Source organism: Pogoniulus pusillus, chromosome 6 (genome assembly GCF_015220805.1).
Source record: "Pogoniulus pusillus isolate bPogPus1 chromosome 6, bPogPus1.pri, whole genome shotgun sequence".
NCBI classification, from domain to species: Eukaryota; Metazoa; Chordata; class Aves; order Piciformes; family Lybiidae; genus Pogoniulus; species Pogoniulus pusillus.
This window is the reverse complement of record NC_087269.1, coordinates 16,833,593-16,848,362: the sequence shown is the minus strand read 5'-3', so window position 1 is coordinate 16,848,362 and position 14,770 is coordinate 16,833,593. Positions and strand designations below refer to the sequence as shown.

The 14,770-nt window shown below is 38.9% G+C and overlaps 1 protein-coding gene across 3 annotated transcripts; it reads left to right on the top strand.

Moving 5' to 3' along the window:
• The first annotated feature begins 3,682 nt into the window (after nucleotides 1-3,682).
• On the top strand, nucleotides 3,683-14,373 carry ZNF518A (zinc finger protein 518A). Of its 3 annotated transcripts, none has more exons than XM_064144668.1 (3): nucleotides 3,683-4,126; nucleotides 6,087-6,205; nucleotides 8,573-14,373. In XM_064144668.1, the coding sequence occupies exon 3, from the start codon at nucleotides 8,672-8,674 to the stop codon at nucleotides 13,286-13,288; it is 4,617 nt and encodes a 1,538-aa protein (XP_064000738.1). In that variant the 5' UTR covers nucleotides 3,683-4,126; nucleotides 6,087-6,205; nucleotides 8,573-8,671; the 3' UTR covers nucleotides 13,289-14,373. The 3 variants fall into 3 exon arrangements, with proteins under 3 accessions (XP_064000738.1, XP_064000740.1, XP_064000739.1); XM_064144669.1 differs by lacking the exon at nucleotides 3,683-4,126 and adding an exon at nucleotides 4,534-4,900; XM_064144670.1 differs by lacking the exon at nucleotides 6,087-6,205.
• Nucleotides 14,374-14,770: the final 397 nt, after the last annotated feature.

The window sequence follows — 14,770 nt, the reverse complement described above, 5'->3', positions numbered from 1 at the left end:
CTGTGAATTCTTGGTGTCCTTCTCTTGTTGAGTGTATGTTGCCTGATTTAGAATGCGATTGCACAGAGCACCCCATTTCTTTGTTATGAACTGGCCTTTTGATAACTTTATGACCTCTAATTTTACTATGAGAAATGGTGAGCAGTCATCCCCTGCTTGCTTCATTCATATTATTTCTATTTTATTGGCTATTAAGCTATCCCTTCTTATGGCTGAAAAGTTTTGAGTTTCTTAATTCTTGCACTAAAGTGATTCCATTAATTTGGGTTCCTTTTTGTAATCTTTCTCATTTTGTGATAGCCAGATTGAGAAAGGGAAGCCAGAACTGAATAAAGGGTAGAAGACACATGCACAGCAAGGATTTATGAAGCAGCAACTGTGAGATTTTCTGTTTTATTCCCTACTCCCTTTCTACTGCTTCTAAATATTCTATTTGCTTTTATGATTATTACCGAGTGTACATACTAATATGCACCATATCATAAAAATACTTTCCCTGCATGGCATTAGCTATTTTGGAGCCAAACATTTTCTATACAAAATTACTATTCTTTTCTGTGAATTGTATTGAGTTTCATCTTCCAGTTTATTGCCCAGTTCTTCAGGACAATGAATATTGCCTACATCTCTTTGCAGAAAACAGTGACTTGAAAAATTTGTCATCATCAAATTCTGGTGTGTTGGTATTTCACCCTTCCACTTCATGAATACGCTAAGCAGTGCAGATGGTAACAGAATTCTGTGGGTCTCTCTGGTAACTTCAAGAAAACCAACTTTAAATTGCAGACTATTGTAAAATCAATCCATAATAGTCATGTATCCTATGCTTTCATTAGACTTTCTTCCTGTTCATTCTGTATGAACTTAAGACTTATTAGTTAATAGCTCTTTGGTTCATCTCATAAATCCTGTTTAAAAAATGTGGATCCCATAGGCCACCATGTATTCTTTTGGCATCACACAACCTTTATGCCAGAAGTTAAACCTCAGACCTAACAGCACAGCTGTTTCATTCTTTATTCCATTGGAACTTGTCAGGCCCCGTGGACATATACAGTATTATTGCCACAGTGACAGAAGTCAGTATTTCACCTTTCTTTGTGAATTTCACAGTGCCCACCACTTTTGGAGCTAAACCATAATCATTAAAATTGCAGGGGTAAAAGGTTCAAATAAAAACAGCTACAAGCATTGGTAGTATATGTAGAAAGAAGAACTAATTTAAATTCATCTTAGTTATTTTCCTTTTTTTGTTCAATCTAAGTCTCAAAGTTGTCAGAAACAAAAAACCTTTTGGCATGCGTCTGGTTTTCCTACATATACCAACAAATACGAATAACTTATAAATCTGAAAGTCTAACTGAAATAACATTTTTACTTTTATGTAAGTATCTCCACTTGACAATTCAAATATGGAACACACCAGTGGTAACACTATTTTATTGTTTCACATCTGTGACTGAACTTAGGCAAATGCATAAGCAATATCACATTAAAAATAGGCAACTTTCTTTCACTGATGAAGAGTTCCTTAGCTTCATTTGGTCATCCATACTTGGTATTTGCCTTAGCATAAACTTCTTAAAAAAGATTTTTTTTTTCAGAGTATGTCTGAGGAAATCCTTAAGTCAGTCCTGACTATGTGGTGTGGATTCATTTCTGATATAAATCTTTCCAGCAGATTATGCAATAAATTGATCCAGTGCATCCCATGAACCTTATGTAAGTTAGGAACCAGGGATATAGTGCTCCTGTTGTTTGTGAGACATCCATGTACTTGAAGAAAGCCTTAAGCTTTCTTCAAATCATCACATATATAGACCTAATAGCAATAACAAAACTTGCATTATCAAGACTACTTATTTGCATTTAATTATCCTAACAATTTATAAGGGACTAACACTAATGACATATGTAATGGGTAGTCCTGTAATTTCTTGCCATTTCAGATGTGTAGAGTAATGTAATGTGCACTGGGACAGTACAAATACCTTTAAAGCTTCTAAAATGGCTTACATGTGTCTGGAGTAAATAGCCAACACTCACAGGAAAAATACCCACTGCAGATGTCAGAATAGTATTTTTTCAGGTTGAAAAGTAAACTGCTGCGAGATACTTCATGTTTCACAGAACATAAAAAGACTGTTTTGTGATTGGACATGTTTTCCACAGTATTTCACATAGCAAAGTAGACCAAATACAATTTCTCTTCTGGAAAAGAACAAAGGGCTGGAGTATTACGTAGATTCAGTCCTTAAGAGTATACATCACACCTATCCAGATGCATCACATGTGATTTCTGTCTTCAGGAAAAAATAACACAAAGATTATTAATACAAAATCCTCATGCAGCACATTGATGCCACTAAAGAAACTGCATTCTATTGCATACACCTAACAGTACTTAAAAACTATCTAAGCCTGCATTCATGCACTTTATCACAATTAGTGACTGATGCTACATAAGGTTCAACTGACAGCATCAGGATACTCAGAAAATGTGTGTGTTCTCCAGTTACATGCACTTGAGAAGACTTTGATCTTACTTGATTTCCTCAATGGCTTTCAGTTTAGTTTCTGCTCAGTATGGTTAGGTGGCAGTTGCATTCATTGCTCCCTTCTTCAGTGGTGAGTTACATGTGTATGCATGTGTCATAGTTTGTAAGTGGTTCCTAATACTCCTGCAAAATGAAGAAGTTGTAGACTATTACTTAGATATTTTGGGAAGTGTTTTGGTGGATGCTGACTCTCTTAACTAAAGAGCTGCATTTCTTTGCTTGCTTTTGGCAGAGATTTTTTCATTTGGGTGTAGCAGAAATATCAGTAATTCGACTCCCAAAGACATTCCTTAGGGCCAAACCCCCCACCCTAAAATGGTTTCTATTACTTTTCTTTTGCATTCCGGGACAAAAGGGAAAGGGAAATAAGTGAAGTTAGTCTGAATGAATTAAAAATGTTCTTTCTAATAGACCCACAAAGACATTCTTTGTTCTCAAATGTGGATTAAAAAGTGTATTTTTAAAACTTTGTTCCAACTAGTATGAAGTGACAAGGTTTCTGGAGAAAAAAAACCCTGCTCTGTTAAATTGTTAGTTTAAGCCTATTCCTTTGGGAACCTCAGATTTTCTCCTCTTAGTTTTTGATTTTTGAATGCTGTTTTTCTAAGTGGAGAGAGGATTTCTTTTTCCATGACCTCTTAATTCCCAATTCTTTATAGTGTATTTGTAATAAATGTTTGGCCACAGCACTGCTGCATTTCCTACTTCACAAGTGCCCTCATACTCTGTCTTATTTTTGGTGATTTTCTGTGTGTATCAGAACTTCATGCAGATGTAAAAAGCATGCTACTTCTAACGAGCATAGTTTATCTCTTTCCTAACCTACAATGATACTGTGCCTCTAACAAGGCATTTAATTTGTAGTGATTCTCATCTTTGATGCTCGTGTTGAGCATGTGAAAACTCATCAAGCAATCTAACCTGTTCTACTGTTTGAATGGTATCATTGCGGCCATTTTCTAGTGATAGGTCTTGTCTCGGTAGGCAACTCAGCAAAATCTTGTCTAGAACGGACTACAAGGAGCCTATGGTTGGGCCTTTCTTTTTGTGTGTATGAGGGAGTAAGGGCCATTGAGGCCGCCCGCACCCACGGGCCGAGAGAAACGCAAAGCCACTGAGAAGCAAGGAAGGGCCCTGCAGCCAGGCGCTACCTATGGCCCCGTCACGTGGGCAAGGCCCACCGTTGCTGTCCGTCAGCAGCCCTTACGCCAGGCCGCAGCAGCTCAGGGTGCGAGCGGCCTCAGGCCTCCCGCCGGGCGGCACGACACTGTATTTCCCTCCCCCTCCCAAGCCTCCACAGCCATCCAAAGAGGAAGCGAAAGGTAGCCTCGCCCACACTGGAGGCCAACCCTGGGGGGACAGCCCCGCGCCCTACCCCTCCCCGTACCCAAGCACTCCCCGACCCTGGGCCTCATCGGCCTCCGTCCGTCCCTGTCTCTCCCTCTCCAGGTGAACGCGTATCACTCCGCCAGGGCCGCTCCCAGCTCCTATCTCGTAGCTCTACAGTCCCCGGATGGAAACTGTTATGGCCGCCGACAGCGACTGGCCGGACCATGGAGCGAGGCGAGGTGAGCCCGCGGGAGGCGCCGGGTGGGGCAGTGGGTTTCTTGAGCTGCGCGGGAGCGGGCAAGAGGTGCAAGGAGCGAGCAAGAGGTGGGAGCCGTGCAGGGGCAGGAAGCCGCCCCGTGCTAGGGCAGAGTGGTCAAATAGTGCGCGCCCCCGCCCCTTCTTGCCGCGGGAAGTTCGCGGGTCGGCCGGGGCTAGTGGTGGACGGTCGCGGAACACAGGCAGCGCCAGGGTGCGGCGGGGAGAGAGCGATAATGTCTCATGGTTGGAGCTTGGGCCACTTGAGGTGCCGTATCCTTCCGCCGAACTATGCGAAGCCATGCAAGGAGTCGCTGGCGGCGCGGCGCCCCCCGGAGACGTGTGGGCGCCCCGCTGCGGGCGGCCGGGGGGAGCGGGGGTGGCACTGCCCAGTGAGGCTGCCCAGGGAGCCAAGTGGCTCCCAAGGAGGAGCCTGAGGAGGGGAGGTGCCGCACTCGCCCCCACCTCAATTTCGGAGAGCGCCCGATAGATACTGTTGCCACGGTCGGGTGGAACTCGCGGCGTGGCCCCGAGGCGGTGGCAACCCTGAGAACTCTCGCAGACCAACTCGTGCTTGTCAATGCGCTTCCCGGTCTTGTCCCTGGGACGGGGGATAGCTTGCACCCTGCCTCTGCTTCTTGGCAAGTCCCAGCAGCGCCCTGTGGGACTGCTGCTCGTTAACGGCGAGGCCGGGATCGCGAACCGGGAAGCGTCCCTTCCACATCCAAAGTGTGCACTGAGAAAGTGGCAGTTTGCAGGTACGTTGGTGGCGGGCACGTATCATTGTAGCGTTGAGATAGTGTTTTCCTGAATGGCAGGTTTGCTGTGTGGCACGGGTATCTGTTTGGTAGTTTGGAGAGTGACTTGGTAATTTATGTTTTTAAGAAGTAGCGTTTTGCTGTGTCAGATTGTATCTGAATGCCAGAAGCTTTTAGAGCATTGGGTCTTCAGGATCTAGTTCTGTTCAGTTCGTGCCTATGTCCAGAACTTCGGAGATTTCATCTCTACGAATCTGCAGACAAATACAGGACGGGGCCAAACACAGAAAACACTTTAGCATAGTTTGTTTTTTTTTTCCATTAAAGTAAAATTAAAATAACTGTAAACTATTTTTAAAGAAACTTTGAAAATACAACCTGCCTGGAAAAGTATTTTGTAATTTATTTATTTTTCCTTAAGTGGGAAAAAAAAACTATATAAAAGGTGCCAAACAGAGGTGTCTTGCTCCTTTCTGGCATTTCTCCCTAGGTTAAAGTATATAGCTAGAACTTTATTTTTTTTTTCTCTGTGTATTTTTTAAAACCAAATTATTGACATACAGGAGCATTCCGAGGAGGAGAAAGTTGAGGCTTAGAGCCTCAAGGGGTTACTTGCACTTGTTCTGTGTGTATTTATTTATTTATTTAAACCGAGTTAACTGTGATGCATACTTACTCATGTTCATTATATCTGCTTTAGGATCCACTTGTTTTAAATGTTTAGAATATAATATTCCACCTCCTTCCCATGCTTATGCAGAACTTTCTAGAAAATGAAAATTGGGTCTTTGGTATGGAATTTAATACAATTTGAATTAAGAAAATCTCAGTGTTTTTTGAGTTCAAGTTAAAATTTGTTGGACTGAGACACCAGCTAATTTTTTTCTGTTTTGTTTTTGACCTATCATATGTCTATGCACACTAGTTATGAATACCCAAGATGTGACAAAGCCTTGTTAGGAGGAGTTCACTAGCAGTTTTTGAGTACACATGTTAGTTTAGGGTTCGTATTTTATTTGGTGATGCTCTTTGGGACAGAACTTGCTATGTGTTTACAGTTTTTCTGTCTTTTGTGTATTAAAAGCACATATGATTTAAGACTATGAGGCATTTTTGCTTTTTCAGCTTGTTCTTTCAGTTCTGCTTGTATTTATACCTTCTAAAATATCTTTCCTTTTGTTTCCAGACCCTTTTTTTTTGGTATTCCTCCTGACTGTGGCCTTTTTTGAGTCTTACCTCTTCTTTGTGTGTGTAAAAATGTTGAAAAGACTGCTGAAGAATTGAAGTGGAGTCTTTTCTTACAGTGTGAGTCTGACTGCTTCTCTGATGTACATTTAAGATCCCTTGGAAGTGTTGGTTTTTGTTTCTTTTTTCTGTTTTTACTAGTTGGTTGCTTCTAATAGGTATTTTTGAATGTCTTGTTGCTAGCACTTGATTGTAGTTGCATGCTACCCAATAATAGCAAAGTTAAGTTGTAATATGTGTCGTTAATTAGTTAAAGGAAACCTCAAATTAGGCTGGAATATACCCAGCTAGATTCCATCAGGCATACATATTTTATCCAGTTAGTGAAGTGTTGCCCAGCCGAGGGCACCATTGGCTCCAGGTTAAAAGCCTGGGGCTTGTTCTCTGCAGCTTACTTCCTCAGCTTCTGGTTTTTATGGTGTTAATTGTGCACATATTTCAGGTTTTAGTATTTGACAATATAACATTTTAATCTGAATGGTAGGCAGCCTACCATCAGAGTGGTGTATTGCATCATGCAGCCTGTAATCTTCATGTGTTGCTTCTGTGTATTTAAAAAAAGTTTGTCAAACAAACAAGTCCAAGTAATTTTTAGTTATGTAGTCTGTATGTGGGAGTTTATCTTGCTCCTGTTGCAATAGGGGATTTATTATTGACGTGAGGAAAACATCATAATATGGTAATTTTTAGGTGAAAATTGAGTGTAATGTACATAGAGAAGTTGTTCTATTCTGAAGGTTCAGAGTAGAGTAATATTCCCATGTGTTAATATTCTGTGTGGAAGATGTGTCATTGAGTTTTAAGAAATCCACAATCCTATACATAGCCTTGTACTGTAGTTGAAAAGACTTCCAAAGAGGGAGTGTTTGTGTCTATGGTTTGTGGGTGTTTCTGGCTTTCTTGAATGTCAGATGTGTAGCTGACATCTTACAGCCTCATAGATGAGGAATATCATTAATTTGATTTGTTTGATATGGGAGCCTATATAAAATGTCAGAGTTGGTTTTGCTTATTATTTTCAAGCATTGTGTAGAAATACTGGTAACTTTCCCAAAGAAATTCAATGCAGCGAATGCTTAACTTGCTATGGGATACATTAACATAGCCTTGAAAATGTTTATGTCTCCATTCTTTTTGTCAGATATTTACATGTGTAATACTACATACTTCCTTCTTGTAGGACTATGGGAAAATACTTGGAAGACATTAGTGGTGATGCTTACAATGGCCTGGAGCTCTAGAAGCAGCTCTTGCACGTTATCACAATGAGGGAAAGAATGTAATAATTCTTTCAGTTTAAATGTAAATAAATAGAATGATCTAATGAGTTCCAAATCTGTATTGCTTCAGGATGGGCAGGAGAGAATAGTGACAAGAGAGATGCTGGTCAGATTTCAAGCTTTGTTTTACTGACTTCTGCTAGCAAAGATGAAAGCGATGCTGTGATTTCTACTATGGAAAAAGTTTCAAGTACAAAGTGTTACATACTAATGAAGAAGCAATTATTCCTTTGCAGTTTCCCTTTTCAAAATCCAGTTTATCTTCACTGCTATTCCATTTCAGCTACTTTTATTTTGACATGTGAGTGTGTTTGAGCACACACTTGAGCTGTAAATTGTTAGTGCAGCCTGTTATGGAAACACTGGCATTAAATCTTTAGTGAGACAAGGATGCTGACCATATCTACTCCAGCTGCTTAAGGAGGGATACTGTTGTCAGTCATGCACTTGTTCTGAAAAGATTAACCTATACCCAGAAACGTATGGTGAGAAGCTAGATAGAGTTTTATCAGTTAAGTACTTCAGATTTCAGTGATACTGAACGTAGGCATGCCAAAGATTAATTGTAGGTGAGTGTGGTGTTTTGGTATTGAGAAAGGTGTCTTTATTAATTAAGTAGAACTGTAATTTTTTTCTTCTGTTTTTAACCATAATGGCTAACTACTAGTAGAGTAGCAGACATGAGTAATAAAAATAGCAGTTTGTAATAAATGTCACTTGTTTTTAGTACTTCAGCTAAGTTCAGTTAGTGATCCATGTCACAGAGGTACTACTTGCTTGAAATCCAGCATAAGTAATAAACACCAGCTATTTTTTTTTCTGGGAAAAAACCCAGCTCTTGGGATTTCTCATGCTTGCAGACTCTCCTGGTAGGGGAAGACCAAAATTTGATAGCTAATTTTTCAAGATTTATGTAACCTTTGTGGAAAACTCCCCTAACTAACCAACACTTAGCTCTCCAAATGCAAACACACAAAGACTACATTGTAATGTCTCATTTTTTTGCCTTATTCTTTTTTCTCTCAAATGCTATTATAAAAATTAGTAACTTCCAAGATTAGTACATATTTGGTAATGCAATTGGAGCACTCATTACAATTCATTAGTTTTAAAAGTAATTTTTGCTGTGTTTGTTTTCTGATTTCAGGAAAATAAAACGGAGGAGTTCTAGAACCTTGAGAACAACTCAGCTCAGTATTCTTGCCCCAGGAAAGCAGACTAATCTCAAGAATTCACACCTAAAATCATGCCATCTGAAAATGAGCACTTTTTTTGTGATAAAAAGTGCAGTGCTGCAGAAAATTTTTCTACAGATACTACTTTGGAAAAAGCACTGGTGAATGATACTCTAGGTATGGTGACTCAACCGACAATTTTAGATGTCGATCTCTCTTATGAACTAAAAGATGCGAAAATTGATTTACCCAGGGTGAACATTCCAAATGAAGTACTGATGAAACACGAAGTTGATAGATTTAGAAAACTCTTCCAGTGTAAAGAGGAAGCTACAGGGAAGTCTTTAAATTTAGAGAAAATAAATGGAATCAATCCTAATTGTTCAGAGGAAATCCACTTGCAAGATAAAACAGAAGTGCAGTTTGAAGACGGGTTGAAAACTACAGCAAAGATACTGAATTTCTCCTGTACAAAGTGCAAGAATAACATTAGATACAGTCCAAATGACCTGCAGAAGCATTTTCAGCTATTTCACTATGGCGAGTTGCCTTCCTATCCTTGTGAGATGTGTAACTTCTCAGCTAATGACTTTCAGTCTTTTAAACAGCATAGACGCACCCATCGTAGCACTTTAGTTAAATGCGAGCTCTGTAATGATGAGCATGTGTACACTTTGTTGGATTTGACAAAACACTTCACGTCAGAGCATTGTGTAAATGGTCACTTTAAATGTGAAAAATGTGTATTTTCTACCCAGGATGTGGGTACGTTTGTTCAGCACATTCACAGACATAATGAGTTTCCATATAAATGTGGAAAATGCCATCACGTAAGCTTTACAAAAGAGGAATTGCAGGAACATCATCTTGTTCATACCAGTACGTTTCCTTTTGGTTGTCAATATTGCAATTACAGAGCACCACGGAAGGATTATCTTTTAAAACACATCATTGCTTTGCATAGAGACCACGTGTATGCAAAAGAAAAACTGGAGAAGGAGAAATGTGAAAACAGAGCAGTGAAGACTCCAGCAGAACTGAAGCTTGTGTTAAGAAGGTATAGGATGGGAGCATCTAAAAAGGCATTCTGGAGACGGGAAAATATAAGTGATGGTAGTGACAAAGGTGGAGAAAATGTGCAAGTACTAAGAAGTGTGAATGAAAATCAAACAAAAGCTGAGGAGCTGAAGCAGTGTACGAGTGATACAAATGAAGAAAAAGATCAAGTTACATATACGGAAAAGCATAATTTTATGAGTGGAACACTCGCTGCTGCGCAATACAGTAATGCAGATGATGGAAGAATTCACAGTTCAGGATTCTTGAGAAATGCTGTTCATGGGCCATCAATACTGATGGTCAGAAACAATAAAATATCTATTCCAGCTAATTACAGCGCTAAATTTATGGGATTTAAAATGGTAGATGGAAAACAACATATTGTTATAAAATTATTACCTACAAGTAAACAAAATGTACATTTCTTGAGTCAGAAAGTGGATCCTGTTAAAGATGGTTCTACAACTCCTTTGCTACAGACTGCTGATCCCTGTGGCTTGTCTTCAGGTGCTATACAACATGTAACTGGTCAGCCAACCTTAAAGAACAATTCTGTTCACCAGTTAGTCTCCCCTCAATTTTCTTGTTCTGCTTTTTGTTCAGGAAAAACAAAAGTGGAAAACCAAAATAGCTCCTTATCATATGGTAGAAATGTTTCTCAAACTGTAGCACCTTCAAATGTAGCTGTAGGAAAAAGTTTGAACTATTTGCCAATGGCATTGAGCTCAACTGTACCTCCATGTGATGAGGTGAAGAAAGTTGGAACTCAAAGTAGCATCTTGTGGGGAAGCTATAGTCCTCCCTGTCATCCTCAGGTATTCCCATCCACTATTAAAAATACACTTCACTATGATTCTATGAAAATGCCCTTCTTTCCTGAGCAGAACATACAAAATGGTGGCCTGAATAATACCAATGGAACTGATAACCTCTATTGTTCAACTTCAGTGGATTCTTCCAATGAGGGGTTGCTGTCTTTTCACAACTATTCCAAAATGGACACTTCGGATAATCCGTGTAGCATTTGGATGTCAACTGATGACAGATGCAAAGAATTTGTATCTAGCAAAACAGTTTCTTTTCAAAGCAGTAGGAGAGATGAATCTGCATCTTCCTATTCAGAGTTGGTGAAAGGCTTAAAACCAGAGAAAATTTTATCAGCCCAATCAAATATTTATAAAACTTACGGACACACAGAAACTAAGAGTAACTCTTTGTCTTCTAAAAGCCAATCTAAGTATGTTGACGGCAAGTGTTTTACGGAGGATCAGTATAATGGCCAGCAGTATTTGGATGCTAGCATACACCAGGGCTTTGAGAACACAGCCAAAAAATTCCAAGAAAATGCTTCTGATTGTGTTAACTCGGACTCAATGCCTAAAATCACATCTGTTTTCTCATTGCAGAGTGAACAGGCAACTAATTATTTATCACCTGAAATAAACCAGTTTCTGCAAGATGTCTTAAAAGTGAAAGCCACTAAGCAAGAATCCCCCAGCAAGTCAAGTAACTGTGTAAAACGTCATTGTGACAATCTGCTCTCTTGTCACAAGACAGGGAATAAAGCCTTTATGCATTTAAAAACCTCAGCGACTGCTTGTGGTTTTCAGAGGCTTCCTTCTAATGTTGGCCTTCATTTATGTAAGAGAGAATTGAACACGAGATGTAGCACAAATGAAGGTACAGATTGTGGGAGAGAAAGGCAGACGTCCAGAATGTCATTTGATTCACAGGGAATGGATAAATTGTCCAAAAGTCCAGATGTTGGTACATTGTTAAAACCTCATACAGATGAAATCGTAGCACAGCAGGTAGTAAAAGATAAAATACTGTCTACAACCCAGAATACTGAGGCCTTCTCACCAGTTCTTCAGGAACAAACGAAAACTCTTTTAGTTCAGTCACCTCCAGCAGTTTTCGTTCCTTTGCACCTTGCTAATCAACCTGGGCTGCAGGTGGTTTCAGGAAGATCTTTTCCATCAACCACTTCCTCAGAAGGGCATGCGACTAAAGGTGTACATGCATCTTCTGTTTTAAATAAGGGACCTGGAATGATTTTGACTTTTGGTAGGTCAATTGGAACAGTTGCAAATGTCCCTAGTGATAGTTCTCAGGTTTTAGGGAGAATTGCATCCAGAGAAAATGGTAAAATAATCATACCAGCTCCAAAAGTAGAGGGGAAAATTGACAGTTTTGAAAGTGTAAGAAGTTCTTTTAATAGGAGACCATGTAATACAGCAAATATCTCACTGAATAGCATGCCAATCAAAGGACCTCTTGTATTTGCAAATTCATCAGAGTCATCTGTGAAAGGACTTTCTTCTGTGAAGGTGTTACCAGAGCATCAGGATACTGCCTTTGATTCGTTGGAGTCAGTAAAGCAACATGAAATGAAACAGAAACAGCATGTTTATGCACTTTTGCCTGATGGACAGCAAGCGGTGTTTCTGAAGTGTATGACACCAAACAAACCTGTAGTTCATAAAAATAGTGTTTTTCAGGGTAATGTTTGTTACCAGAATTGTCAACCAAAGAAAACTGGAGCCATGCAACAGAAGCTTTTGCTGAAAATTAAGACTTCTGTGTCAGATACCCTGGCTGATACCACTCGATCAGTAAGCAACACAGTGCCCTCACTGCAGTTAGGTAACTTGCAGTCCCTTACTCCTGCACTAGCACAGAAACAAACTGATCTTACTTCTAATGATGCCTTAATCTTATCAGGTAGGTTAATGCCAGCAAATGCCTCTTTGGCAAGCTCCGATCCAGTGTATTGTGTTCCTCCTGTAGAACCTGTTTATTCTACGAAATCTGCAGGGACACAGTTGCAGAAGGGTTTCATGGAGAGCACTCAAGTAATAAGTGCTAACAACAGGAATAACTTTGGTAGTCAGAAGTCCACATGGAGCATGCGAAACAGAACTGCAAAAGTAAAACCTCATTTAAAACAAAGTGGGTCGAAAAGTTCAGAAGCTGTGGATGTGCAAAAAACCAAGAATTTCAAACGGAAAAGTAAGGATAAATGCCCAGCACCTCCAAGAAAGAAAGTGATGCTGCACAGAAAGTGTAAGGAAAAGAATCAATCTGAAGTTTTTAGTGAATCAGGTGTCATTTACAAACCAAGGGCATCAAAAGAAACTGTGAGGACTTTGAAATTACTTCCTTTTAATTCTAAACAACTTATAAAATGCCCTCGGAGAAATCAACCGGTAGTTGTGCTCAACCATCCTGATGCAGACGTTCCAGAAGTTGTAAATGTGATGAAAACCATTGCTAAATTTAAGGGACACATTCTTAAGGTTTTGTTGTCAAAAAGAACTATTAAAGCACTTCTGCAGCCAGCTGTCTGCAATCCTCTGAGCATAACTACTAAAGATCTTTCTCGAAAGAGGCACAGGACAATAAAACCTATTAGCCCTGTAAAAGAAAGATTTGTCTTAAAATTGACACTTAAAAAAACTAGCAAAAACAATTACCAGATTGTGAAAACTACCTCTGATAATACATTGAAAGCTAAGTTTAGCTGCTGGTTTTGTGGTAGAATATTTGACAATCAGGATAGTTGGGTAGGACATGGACAGAGGCATCTAATGGAGGCTACTCGAGACTGGAATTCATTAATGCAATGATGACCAGTGAAGAAAATAAATATCATACCTGCCAGATTTTAAAAAAGAGAATCAATTGAATTGGGATACACAGGTAATTTTGATATGAATTTCAGTGTTGTAACTGAAGTTTTAAAATTCTGTGAAATTTAAAAATGATGTGAATCAATTGAATTGAGATACACAAGTAATTTTGGTCTGAATTTCAGTGTTGTAACTGAAGTTTAAAAATGATGTGAAGTTTAAAAACGATGTGAATCAACTGAACTGGGAGACACAAGTAATTTTGATCTGAATTTCAGTGTTGTAACTGAAGTTTAAAAATGGTGTGAAGTGCTTGGCTTTTAAAAGGAATAGCAGATTCTCTGTTGCCATCAGGGAGCTTTTTAAGGAACTTTGTAGTTCAGATAACTTGTAACTAACTGCAAACGCAATTCCATAAAAAACATACATTATTTTTTTGTTACTACTATCATATCCTATATTTTTATTCTGTAGAATGAGTCTTCAAGGTTTTTGTTCTATATGTATTTAAAACAGAAACATGTAAATATTTTTATACTTTTCAGTTGTTTGATATAATTCTTGCACAGAAATTATGCCTCCCTTCTTGCTATTTTCATTTCTGTGCATGCACTACTAAATCCAATTCAAAAAATTTTAACACAGTTGTTATCCTGGGATTTTTGTTATTTTCACTTGTTAGCTCTTGATATTGTTTTTCAGGGATTGAACACTATTGTTAGCAAGTGCCTAAAAGATGTGAAGCAGTTTACATTATGTCAGCTGTATAACCAAGTCCATATAGGGCCATTTCCCCAATAGATTCATTTAAACAAAGCCATATGTGAATGCTTTAAACTATATTGCTATGCACATGACACTTCTATTTCTGTGCAGTTTGTCTACTTTCTTAGTGAAGTATTTTTCATATAAATTAATAAAACATGTTATGATTGTGTTAATAAGGTGAGCTTGAGAACTGAATCAGTTGAAAATATACAGTATATATATTCCTAGTGTATATGGTGTTTAAGAATGGTGAACATTCCTAATCTGTATGGACTCTGTCACTATTAAATTTGATATAATTTGTGTTTACAGAATATGATTGTGAGCATTTGTGGACTATATTTCTGTTTTGTTTTACACTGTCTGCCATAAACCCTACAGGAAGGCCAGGGTATGGTGAAGTGCAAAGCACCATTTCAGGCCTGTACCTGCATTGTAGTTTTATTCCAGGTGGATGTAATTTGGCCCTGTAATGGCTGAGTAGTATTGCTTATTCATGTGGAACTGTCTTTGAGAGCGTTTAGCAACACCTGCGTGCTTCCTACTTAATGATTTTATGGATAATGATGAAGGGAGAATATGCTTCACATTCGTTTATGTTTATGTGAGGTTATGTAAACAAAATACTTTATCCATAGTGGATAAGAGAAAGTATATAAACGAAGATCCTTACTATCCACAGGAATTATGTTTAGAGGCTGTGTCCTTCAG

What these genes read in the sequence shown, in the direction of transcription:
- ZNF518A (XM_064144670.1), top strand. Translation starts at nt 8,672, where the DNA reads ATGCCATCTGAAAATGAGCACTTTTTTTGTGATAAAAAGTGCAGTGCT.